Raw genomic sequence first — 13,138 nt, forward strand, 5'->3', positions numbered from 1 at the left:
TCCTCCGAAGATGGAACGGTGTGGAATTCAGTATCGTGACTGTGAAGGTATTTTTGAACGGACCTAAATAGCTGAATGTCGATGCACTGGAGTTTGATGGAATTGTTGGTAGATGCCTTGGCTTGAATGCTGTCAGGAGGGACATCGGATAAAAGTTTGGCTGCGACTTTGCGCCAAGCAGTTCCTTGGATGAAGATCGGCGGAATTTTTTGAGCAGAAGGTGGTGGTGGTGAAGAGGTAGATGGCTCAGAGTTGATATCAGATAACACGCCACACTGAAAAGTCGGCCCAGATGACGGAGTTGGGTTAGATGATGGAGCCGAAGTGTAGCTATTTGATTGTGAGTCCGAGTCTGACGTGATAAACGATGAGCTATCGTCGGTGTTAATAGAAGCAGATGAAGGTGTAGGAGATTTGGGTTCTGGTCTCTGGAGTGCGTCCCGTTGACGTAGTTTCATGTGGGCTGGTGTGTTGTTTTTGTTCCGACTGCGGTGGTTACCCATGACGGTATGAAATCGTTGAAAATTACTTGATGACAACATGTCCCGGAGCCATTTAGAATAGTTGTGTAATAGTGTAACTAATAAGCTCGTGACTAATAGAAAATAGAACTAATAGAACTAGATTTTTGCTTTGGGAGGGGTGGCTATGCCGTTTACTATTCCAGGCTTGTGCCTCTACTAGTGGATGGATTTTGGGGTTGATTGGTAGGTTCAGTTATGTTAGTCAGTCCAATTTAATGGGTATGGTTTGAGTAAACGTTTGGTGGTTGGAGGGGAGTGGGTTTTACCTAAGAGGCGGATATGATCGTATTCGGAAAAAGAGTTTTTGTAGAACATTGTTTTTGATTGAGAGCAAATGGAATTTTGAATAGATTTGAAGTTGGCTGATTTTAAAAGGGCCGAGTTTCTAACGATAGTGGGCATACCGGTTATCGTGCGTATGCCGATGTTTTGGACGGATTCAATACGTCTCCAATGGGAGGGGCCGATAAAGGGTGCCCAGGAAGAGCCAGCATATGTAAGTATAGGGGTCACGTAGAGTTTAAGTATGTTAAGTTTTGTTTTCAGCGGAACGGGACTGGTACGGTTAAGTAAGGGGTAAAGCATTCTTTAGAACTAGATTGTCGAGAGTGTCCGGTATTTATACCCTCTTCGACAAGCTAGTCCGGTGCTGATTGGCCCGCGGGATTCCATTTGACAAATGAACATCACACCGTTGTTTAGACATTTCCATTTACACGGTGTGGTTTTCATTTGTCACTTCGTTTTGTTTTGTCCTATCATCTTGTTTGGTGCTCTTGAAAATACCTTTTTCGGATATCATGCTGTTTGTTCCGTAACAATTTATTAACTAATATCACACCCAAGCGGTATAACAATTTGAATCTAGAAAATTGTCGGTGTGAACAGCCCCACAAAAAAATCGTTTTCATTAATTTAGTGAGATAGATCTCCGAGACCGGATAGCGCATTTCGTTGTTTGGGGTCTTGTAGTCTTTTTAGATTCACATTGGCTAGGAGAAGTGCAGTGAAGATTTTCAGAACTTTGTATTTAATAGTTAATTCACTACAGAACATTAAAAAAAAATTAAAATAAATTTTATTGGCGTTTTTTGATGTTTTTCAGCTTTACAGCTTTGTAGTGAATTAACGATTGGAGATAGAGTTCTGAAAATCATCACTGCATTTATTCTAGCCAATGTGAATCTAACAAGACCCCAAACAACCAAATCCGTTCTCCAGTTTCGGAAATCTACCTCGCTAAATGAAAATCTAGCAAAAAATAACTCTTTTTTTTATCTGTTAAACAATTAAATAATTTTTTTAAAAAAATTTTAATTCCACATTGAGTATCTACTTGATAATTCTTTTTTAATGAGTTATTAACCAACTTTCTAGCTATCATAGTTTAGGAAAAAAGTAAAAAGGTTGACATTTTGGGACTGTTCACGCCGACGTTTTTATGGATTAAAGTGGTTATACCGCCTGGGTGTGATATCAAATCTCTCTCATTAATATTTTATATTAAAGCTAGCTAAATTACCCTCCTACTCGTCATTACTAAGTTACATTTTTATTATTTTCCTATTTAACACAAATTCTTGAAGTTTTCAAAATTCAGACTTTTTTCATTTCAATTACCATACTTACTTGATTAAAAATAAAGAAAGTAAAATAACAATAAGTATTATAAAATAAATAAATAAATAGAAAACTGAATTTATCATAGCCTATTAAAATATGTACCTCATACCTATTCTAAGAAGTAGTATTTATGCTGTCAGAGACTTGAGACGGCGGTAACACCTATTGAATTCAAATCTAACACATCCATAACATTATTATTTATTAGTTATTACAGCAACCTATTCAATGACGAAGTTCACTTACCTAGTATAATATAGCAAATCATTTTTCCGGTTTTTTTTTTTTTGTATCATATACTTTCCTTATTTGAAAATGTAATATAATACAGAACAAGAATTAATAGTATGTTCACATGTGTAAAGTTGTAATTAGTAATTGTAATAAAATAACAGTATATACATTATAAGTTCCATTTAACTATTTAAGTATGGTATACCTACTTAAGGTTTAAAATTAAATTTGTTTACATAAAAAAATATTATATTTTTTTAGGTAACTAATTTTGTATTTATTTCTAACGTGTTTGTACACCATCTATGGTAAACCAAATAATACAATTGATGTATAAAAGAATTAATTTTGTTAACGAAGTTGTAATCAGAAAAATATTGTTTAAAATATCAAGTTTTGACTAGAGACCAAATAGTTTAACATTGACTTTTAAAGTTTTACCACTCGATTTCGTAAATATAGAAAAGTGATGTATACCAATGATCATCCTACTGTTGATCTATAATAGTATTAATTTATAATATTTTTATACCTACCTAGCATATTTATATTATATTTTATTTTAAATTTTACTTTCTTGAAAAAAATCATCTATTTTAAATGTTAAATTTATCAGCTCGCCTCAGAGTAGTATTTTTCTGAGAATTTCGATGTTCCAAAATCAAATTTAAACTAATAACCAATCAGTTATAACTTGTAAGATATATACTATATATGAGTATTAAAGTTTTGATGAGTGGAGTGGTATATCATTGAAATCGTTGTCTTCTATTCCACTTATAACAAAATAACTATTTATTTGTTCGAAATTCAATTTTTATACACGTATTTAAATTCTCCGAAAAGTATAGCTAATTTCTGAATATAAAATTAAAATGTATGTGTAGTTAGTAGTTACATTTAAATTTAAGACTAATATTTTTCGAAACTATAATACATATTTAATAACTATTCAGTGTTATTTTTAATTTAAGGCGAATAAAGGAGTAAACTTTAATTTAGCGTTATTCAATAATTAATATATACCAACGATTTATATTGAGTAAAAACTAGATATCGTCCCCGTTCATGCAAAACACACCAAGTCCAAAAACATGATTTTTGAGTATGAGCTTTTGCAATTTTTCCAACCTTTAATTCCATAATATTATGTAACCAAATTTTTTTTTTGCTTGTTTTAATTGATTTTCTCTTAAGTAAAGTAGTCATTTATAAATGGCTGTAAACAATATTACACTGTGAATTGTATTATTCTTATTATAGTTAAAATACAATTTACTAAGTTGGACTTAGTGACTTTTGCATAGTTTACATGGACTTAGTGTGTATTGCAAGTATCTAATTGTTGACCTGCAGAATCTAAATAATATAATATAAAAACTCATTTTAATACAATTTAATTCTTTTTATTTTTTTATAATCAATAGGAAACATTTTATATTTTTTCATAATATTATAATGATATTTATAGGTATAAAAAATGCATAAACTTTAACATTTTAAAGAATAACAATTAAAATAACATTTTAGAAATTAACATAAGCAATATACTTTAAAATAAAATAAAAAACTTTAAAAAAATATTATGTAATAACTTTTTTATTCTGAAATCTTATCAGAATTTCTTTCAAGTCCTGAATTTAAATTTAATTCTCAAAATAAAATAAAATGCATAAACAAATATAAAATATAAATTAAAAAAACTTTCACTTTTAAAATGTAATTAACAGAATGATTTTAAATAAAAAAAAAAATTAATAGAAATACATAATACATATTTTTTATTCTGAAGTCTCATCATAATCACTTTCTAGTATAGGATTTAAATCTAACACTCTTAATGTGGATGGCAGAGAAGCATACCAAGCATGGTATTGAGAAGGAATAACATTTTGCTTGCATAACTTTTGCAAATCATTGTACTTAGCTGTTGATATTGGTAACATACTTGTATAGGCTTTTTTAAGTTGATCAGCTTCTTTAGGTACAAACTCAGTTCGTGCAGTTGACCTTCTTTTGACTAATTTTATGTTTATTTTAGAAAACTCATCAGAATAATCATATCGATATAGCAAATGATTTGGATATTCTTTGTCATATCTCAGTGTTTTTATTAAATTTAATTTTTAAGTTTAAGTAGTTTAACTATTTAACTAATAGTTCTTATCAAAATAATATTCTAATCTTCGCGAGAAATAACTATTTATAAACTTCAATAAATATAAAATAAGTATTTATAATAAATATTTATAATCAATTGAATTGTAACCACTAACCACTAACCACGATTAAATACTTTAAATCGTGATTCTAACTACTCAATAATGATAAAAAAAATAATATTATTAATAATTTATAGATTAAAAATGGACTTAATTAATTTTGCATGTTAGTAACTATATTCTATGAATCAACTCATGCAGTCATGCACAACGCATTAAGTCCACGTGTGGACTTAGTGTGTTCTGCGTATTAAGGAAAATATCGAATGGACTTAGTTAACATTTTGAATTGTATATTAAACATCTTTAAATAATATTGGGACTTAGTTGAATACAGCATATTGTAGATATTTTTAAACTGAATTTTATATGACAATAAACCGGAAAACCCGATTTTTGGACTTAGTGTGTTTTGCATGAACGGGGACGATATGCGCTGTTACTTAACCAGCATTCAGTTAAAGAGAATTTCAATTATTCATCAGTCAAATATAATTTCTCATCTTCTTGAAACACAATTAATATAGCAATGGTTATTTTGATTTACAAGCCATTATTATTGCCAAATATTTTTCATTGTAAAGTTTTCTTTTAATTTTGATATATAGTTTTGATAGAACCATAATCAAACAAAAAAATTCTAAAACTACTAAATACAACTTATTCTGAAAAATACCATTAGAGGATGCAAATATTATACTATCATAATACTATTCTATATTTTCTGAATTCTGACTCAAATTAGAATTTATATGCCACGGTCAAATTGAATCCCACTGTAAGTTATCGACTTGCTTGGTTTTATCTCGGCCCAACATTGTACCGGGAACATATGGAGATAAGAACCTGTTCATGGTTGGTGGCATTGCCTACTAGAAACATTGTAACTTGTAGGTCATCAACTCACACCAACATATTAATTGTCTAATATACTATACATTTCGAATGGAATAGAGTTGTCCTAACGACTTATTCTTAGGTATGGAAGCGATCGAAGAATTGGATTTATAAAGGGAAGAAGGAGGAACTAAACCAATCTCCCAACAATCACAAGGTAGAATCCCCAAGCTCAAAGTAGGTGCACTACTAGAACCATTCACTATCCATAGGAGACCAGTAGTTTTACGAGAAGCTTACCCAAAAATGAATGGGTCTAGTTTAACTGAGAAAACATCTGGATAGTCAGATTTTTACACTGAAACCACAGTGGAGCCCAAAATACACAAAACGAATGCCTCATATATACTTACTTATACTATTTTTTTATTATTAACATTTTATTTAAATCATATGGTGCCATGAATTAACTGGTTTAATTTTACTATATTCGAGAAATGATAATGTTACATTTACGTCTTATGTTTATAGCTTTAAACCTTTGAACATCAAAGGACTGAATCCGAATTTCATGTAAAAAAAAAGCAATTTTGATACACAGCTGAATTGCGTAAGTGGTTATTTTGTGACAGGTTCAAACAACGTGTGGGAAAATTTAAACAAGCAAACTACTGATTTTTGCCGACTTGCACAAATGTCGTACCCATAGTAAAAATATAGCTAGTGAATTCGATAATATGTACGACTACTGTATGACCATTGGTGGATGGCCATTTTTGACCTTATTTTAATAAGGAAACATACATGAGTAAAGCCGTAATATTCCACGAAAATTTCAAGTATTTACGGTTAATCGTTTTGTAATAAGAAAATGATGATTGTATTGGTTTTACAATGATGTGTTTTTTTATTGGTGGTAGGCTATGTGGTAGGCATGCACAAGACAAGTAGTAAACAAAATCATAGATTTTTAACTTTAAAGGTGGTTACTGGTAGCAAATTTAATACAGGTAGTTGGGTAAAGATTGAAAATTCACGGTGTTTTTCAAAAACATTTGAGAAAACCAAAAATAAAATTAAATAAAAACGGACAATTTCACGCAAATCAGTTTTTGACCTATTAAAATGTAAAGCTTTGACAAAAAGATTGAAAAGATTTAATACTAGGTTCCAAATAACACATTCATAAAAGCATTTTAAAATATCGGAAATACACAGTTTTATTATTTTATCATAATCTTTAGTGAGAATTTAGTATTCTAGAAAAATGAAAACCAATTTGTATTTCCAACATTGAAAACCATACGAAATGTAATATTTATTCATGCATATGTTAAATTAGCAATTTAGTATTAAGAAACAACTATTTAGATGACAAAATAAGCATTATGTATAACCATAATAATAAGCTATTATGATTCATCTTTTTTTATTATGGCTCTTGGATAATTGATCTTTGATCGGATGTGTGTTGTGTGTCGACAATTCAGTGTGCGGTGTGCGTCGTATTGTATGCCGTCTAACTGCCACTTACAGAGGATGTCTTATTGCATACATCGCATGCGTACGGTTTTTCGTCGGTGTGGATTCGCTTGTGCGCCGTCAAATTGACACTTATAGAGAACGTCTTATTGCATACATCGCATGCGTATGGTTTTTCACCGGTGTGGATTCGCTTGTGTTTCGTCAAATTGCTGTTTTCACTAAATGACTTGTCGCATACATCGCACGCGTATGGTTTTTCTCCAGTGTGCGTTCGTCGGTGTGTCGTCAAATGGTGACTATGGCTGAAAGACTTATCGCATACATCGCATGCGTACGGTTTTTCCCCGGTGTGGATTCGCTTGTGTGACGTCAAATTTCCACTTATAGAGAACGTCTTGTCACATACATCGCACGCGTATGGTTTTTCCCCGGTGTGGATTCGCTTGTGTGCCGTCAAATTGCCATTTATAGAGAACGTCTTATTGCATACATCGCACGCGTATGGTTTTTCTCCAGTGTGCATTCGTCGGTGTGTCATTAAATTGTTAAGTTGGTTGAAAGACTTATCGCATACTTCGCATGCGTACGGTTTTTCGCCGGTGTGGATTCGCTTGTGTGCCGTCATATTGCCACTTATAGAGAACGTCTTGTCGCATACATCGCACGCGTATGGTTTTTCACCGGTGTGGATTCGCTTGTGTGCCGTCAAAATGCCACTTTCACTGAACGACTTGTCGCATTCATCGCACGCGTATGGTTTTTCTCCAGTGTGCGTTCGTTGGTGTGTCGTCAAATGCTGACTTTTGCTGAAAGACTTGTCGCATACATCGCATGCGTATGGTTTTTCGCCGGTGTGGATTCGCTTGTGTGCCGTCATATTGCCACTTATAGAGAACGTCTTGTCGCATATATCGCACGCGTATGGTTTTTCTCCCGTGTGCGTTCGTCGGTGTGTCGTCAAATGGTGACTTTGGCTGAAAGACTTGTCGCATACGTCGCATGCGTACGGTTTTTCGCCGGTGTGGATTCGTTTGTGTACCGTTAAATTGCCACTTATAGGGAACGACTTGTCGCACACATTGCACTCGTATGGTTTTTCACCGGTGTGGATTCGCTTGTGTGCCGTCAAACTGCCACTTACAGGGAATGTCTTATCGCATACATCGCATGCGTACGGTTTTTCTCCAGTGTGCGTGCGTCGGTGTATCTTCAAATGGTGACTTTTGCTGAAAGACTTGTCACATACATCGCATGCGTACAGTTTCTCGTCGGTGTGGATTCGTTTGTGTACCGTCAAATTTCCACTTACAGAGAACGACATGGCACATACATATACTAGTAAGATTACGTATACTTATGTTAAGTGGTTTGTTTTCAGTCTACTTCTATAAGTTAATAATTAACTTAACATGCAATTGTTTTTCATACAAATATTTTGTTACTATGCTATTCTGTTTATGATTGATTCGTATGTATTGACTTCGCCATATTTTTAAGCCACTACTTATTGTATTAATTTTTAAACATAAAATAGAAAATAATATAATAATATATAATATAGTGCTTTATATAATAAAACCAATTATATAAAATCATAAATTTATTTCAAATTTTAAAATAATAACATTATATTAAGAAATGGGTAAACAATATTCTTAAATCTATTAATTACTCCTCGTGGATCATTTTTGTTACACAAATAAGATAAAACCCTTAGCAGCTTATTTATGATGGCACAGCTTATAAAAATTTATCATAATTCATGAAATCATAATGTAGGGGATAAAACGCATACCTATTATAATACACCCCTCTGCTTCACACATCGATAGTAAATGATGTGTCTTAAGTTTAAAATTAAGTTTCTTACATAGGTATGTCAAAAATTAAAATATAAGTGATAGTATTATCATTTGTGTATTTACGTAGGTATTTTTTTTTTTTTTTTATTGATCTTAAATTACATCGGCTGCAAAGGCCATTAGTTACAGTTTTTTTTTATATGTAAACATTTAGGTAAATACCGGAATACTTAAGAATACTAGGTACATTGTTTGTAGTTCTGCCGTGTGAAGGTGTGTTGTGATACCGTTTTGATACGTAAGTATTTGATGTTCTAATAAACGCATAATTATTGTATTTTTAAAATATACAGGAATGGCCGAATAATAATTTTGATTTTTTTTATAATATTTACAACTAATGCCATAGTTTTCAACACTAAATATTTAATATTTTTTGATCCTAGGTAAACTTAAGTTTAGAGTTGTTCAATCATTATTCTATAAGAAGTACCTACCTTTTTACATTTTTATCAAAACTGTTTATGCACTGTGTGCATAATACCGTAGTGGTATCATCCAAAGGTTTTTAATATATTTGTTTAATTTGTTCAAACAGTAAATATAATTATACTATTCTATGTTTCTTTACTTGAATTAGAATGTATTTAATATTGTGTATAATGTATTATATTTTTGAATTTGAATTGTTTACATAAAGTTTCTATGTTTTTAATCACAATTGAAAATAACTACAATTAAAATTAACGGTGTAGTTTTAAATGAATAAAGATTAGTGTTCAGATAAAACTATTTTAAATAATACATATTAGAAAAAGTTTAAATAATATAATACTATACAGAAAAAATGTAGAGGAAGTTTCTTATTATTGATATTGTAAATACATGATAATATATCATTTTAGATTCTTAGTGAAGCGACGTACAATGATGTAGGTATGTGTTTTTTTTATTAATTGGGTCTGTGTATATGAAAATAAGAAAGAAATGCTTCAATTTCAAACTTTGAGGATGGTTTATGATAGGAAATTGGATTTAGATGGTACTTTAAGAGGTAAAAATGGAAAATACTTTTAAAATACTTTTTAAAATAATCGTGAAAAACAATGAAAAATTAATAAAAAGTGAATTCGATGTACCTACTAAATTTTTTTTTATTGTAGTAACTCAAAAATATAATATAATCTTAGATATTTGAAATTTTTGCCATATAAGGTATTATGTTTATGATAACATTTTCTACACATGGTATACTTTTTACTATTTTTGGGATATTTATAGACATTTAAAATTTAAACTTATATTAAATTCTTTTCGCTGAGTCGAAAAATTGGAAAATATATACGAGATTCCTTATAAATGGATTTAATAGCAGTTTAAACATATTAAAGATACATAACCCCGATTTTTTTTATAAGCATTTACCTTCACAATATTGATCAAAATCACGAACATTTGCAAATTATTGTGTAGTCAAAAATTTATAAAATGTTCAAATTTTAAATAGCTAAGGATTGAAAATTAGAAACAAGATTTCTTATAGTAGTTCATATTGTAACAAAAAAATTAAACTAATACATTATAAACATATATTTTTATTAGATATTTTGAGTTCAAATTTGGACAAAATTATATACATATTTAAACAAAGAGTAAAAATTTTAGTTATTTGGCAGTTATTAAATAATATTTTTCATGAGTTCAATTGAAACTTTTAAAGTATATTATTATATTTAATACACAATGACATTTTCAATTGTAATCTTTTTTCAAAAACTAAATCAACCAACCTACTGTATTATTAATAAATAAATTACCTTAATAGCAACAATGTCATAAAATATACTGAGTAACAGGTATAGGCTGGCAGACATTAAGGGTTAGAATTGTTTTTCGTACAAATGATTATAATAATGTTATATCATTGAATTCAAATGTAATACAACCATTACAGTGATCCACTCGACACCTACAACTATACTTCAAGTGGTACTTACTTTTCCCGAATTTTTTAGTTTGATGGTAGGTACCTATCATAGTTTGACCGTTTGACTAGATTAAAAATTATTACTTTAAAACATTGTAGAAAGACTCATACATATATATTTTAGCTAATTTCTGGTTTATAAACTACCGAATATAAAATCTTCAATGCAAACTAATCTAAAACATTTCAGAATGATGTGTTTTAACATTTTAGTGTGTCAATTTCTCGAAAAAGTATACAGTTCATCACACAAACCTAGTTACTTTAGTAAAATTTACTGTAGTTTATTAACCATTGTTTTTATCGATTAACTATGGTTTGAGGTCATGACTCATGAAGATGATATCATAGGCGTGCGTAGACATTTGTGGCAGGGTGGGCTAAGTCAATAAAGATTAAGAAACCTGAACTCTGATGGAAGAAACAATTAAAATGTTATGATATCAAACAAAAAGTGGTTAACGTTACTGGTAAATGTGAATTTATAAACCATGATATGAGTGTTAGAAATTGTCGTAAAGTTAGTGTTATAGGTTTTGATATTTATTCGTATATAACGATTGTATTGTGGCTTTTTTTTAACGTGGTTGTTTTAATTAGATATAATACTGATGTGGCCATTGCCCTTGTAAATTTACATACATTTAAAAAAAAAATTTAATATTCAGCGACCTAGAGTGAATGTATTGATTTTGATTTTAATGTGTGTGTATTTTTTTTCTTAACACACATTTTATACTTGAAAAATGATTTGGATTTCAACTTCAAATAATTTTTCCTGATGGGAAAGTAAATGTTGTTGGTACTTTGGCGAGTCAAAAGTTGGCGACTCAGTTATTTTCTTAATCATTGGGAAAAAAGTAAAAACATGTGTGGATAAATGGGAATCTTTACACAAAACTAGTTTTTGACAAAATTGATTTTCTTATTTTGTCTAATTCAAAAACAAATACCTGTATAGATTCTTAAAATGTTCATAAAATGTTTATATTAGTATTTTCAATTTATCATGGTACAATTTTCAAAATATTTTGACTCATTTTAATCTATTTACTATAGACATTTAAATTTTTTTTTTATTTATTCTATAATAATATTGTTTGATAAAAACGTCCCCACCTTCAAAAACCTTGATAATTTCTTATTTTTAAAAATATTTACGATGCATATGCACTCAATTTTTATAAGCATTTAAAATTCAAGTTTTGTCCGAAAAATTGTGAATTATTTTTTATTTAAAAAAAGTTTTAATTATTCAAGTTATGTAGCTTGAAAATCTAATACAAAATACCTCAAAAAAAACTTATTCTGTAACCAAAATCTAAAATATAAACATATAAGCACAATTTTTTTTTAGCATTTGAAGTTAAAATGTGGACACAATTAGATACCTATTGAATAAAGATTAACATATTTTAATTATTTTTTTGGAATTCAAAAGTACTATTGGTGGGGATTTGATATTTTACTTAGTTTTTATATTTTGTACACACAATGAAATTCAAAATATTTAAATTAATGTTAAGCTATTGCCTATATAGCCTATTATACCATGAAACTATAATTCACACGTATCGTTCTATGGTAAGTAGGTATTGACTCCAATGTTAATAACAATGATATATGATATTTAATATATATGACCAGCTATTACCCGACTTCACCCAGGTTAATTTAATCTATCTTTCTATTGTTTCCCGCTTTGCTTTAGGTAGTTAAAAGCAAAATACCAATAATTATTTTTATGATTTTCTAGTTCATAACTCTGGACATATTTTTGATGTGAATTCAAAAATCTGGAGACAGATTAAACGAAAAACAGACGTAAACCCAACATAGTTAAGATTTTTATGTGTTTACATATGTTTAAATATATCCAGAATTAAGAAAGCAAATCATAAAAGTAATCACTGTAGGTAATTGTGTTCATAAGGTCTATGGTTTTAAGATTGTTTAAAAAAAAAATGTATAAATTATAAGTACATTATATACGTCATATTTCTACTAATTATTGTAAAATTTTTTAATATAATCTGTGACCAATAGCAACCATTTAAATAAAGAAAAAATATTTGATTTTTTGAGCCAAAACTAAACTCATGTGTAGTCCACCCTGAATCAACCTGTAGGGGTTAAAATATAAGTCGATATAAACGCCCTCAGAGTCTCAACAAATCTATTGATATAATTTTTATTGAAAACAGTCAAGTAGCTTTATTAGTTTATCGTAAATTCGTAAGTATAGGAGACAATCGAACAAATCAGCATTATTTTGTATACATAGGTACTGATTATAATAATTAAATATTGATAATATAATAAATGCAATGTTATCGGTAAAAATTAATTCAACCTTACTAACAGTAAAATAAACTGCTTGGCATACCATCTTCGCTCAGAACCGTTTTTCGTATTGACTTACTC

The 13,138-nt window shown here is 29.7% G+C and overlaps 2 protein-coding genes across 2 annotated transcripts in view; both read right to left on the reverse strand.

The window, feature by feature from the left end:
- LOC132934381 (uncharacterized) overlaps positions 1 to 13,138 on the reverse strand; it is a 459,785-nt gene that overhangs the window by 65,054 nt on the left and 381,593 nt on the right. The window lies entirely within an intron of this gene.
- Positions 6,887 to 9,421, reverse strand: LOC132936802 (zinc finger protein 271-like). Its single transcript, XM_061003569.1, has one exon. The coding sequence runs from the start codon at positions 8,244 to 8,246 to the stop codon at positions 6,960 to 6,962; it is 1,287 nt and encodes a 428-aa protein (XP_060859552.1). The 5' UTR covers positions 8,247 to 9,421; the 3' UTR covers positions 6,887 to 6,959.

The sequence above is a fragment of the Metopolophium dirhodum genome, chromosome 1 (assembly GCF_019925205.1).
Source record: "Metopolophium dirhodum isolate CAU chromosome 1, ASM1992520v1, whole genome shotgun sequence".
NCBI lineage: Eukaryota > Metazoa > Arthropoda > Insecta > Hemiptera > Aphididae > Metopolophium > Metopolophium dirhodum.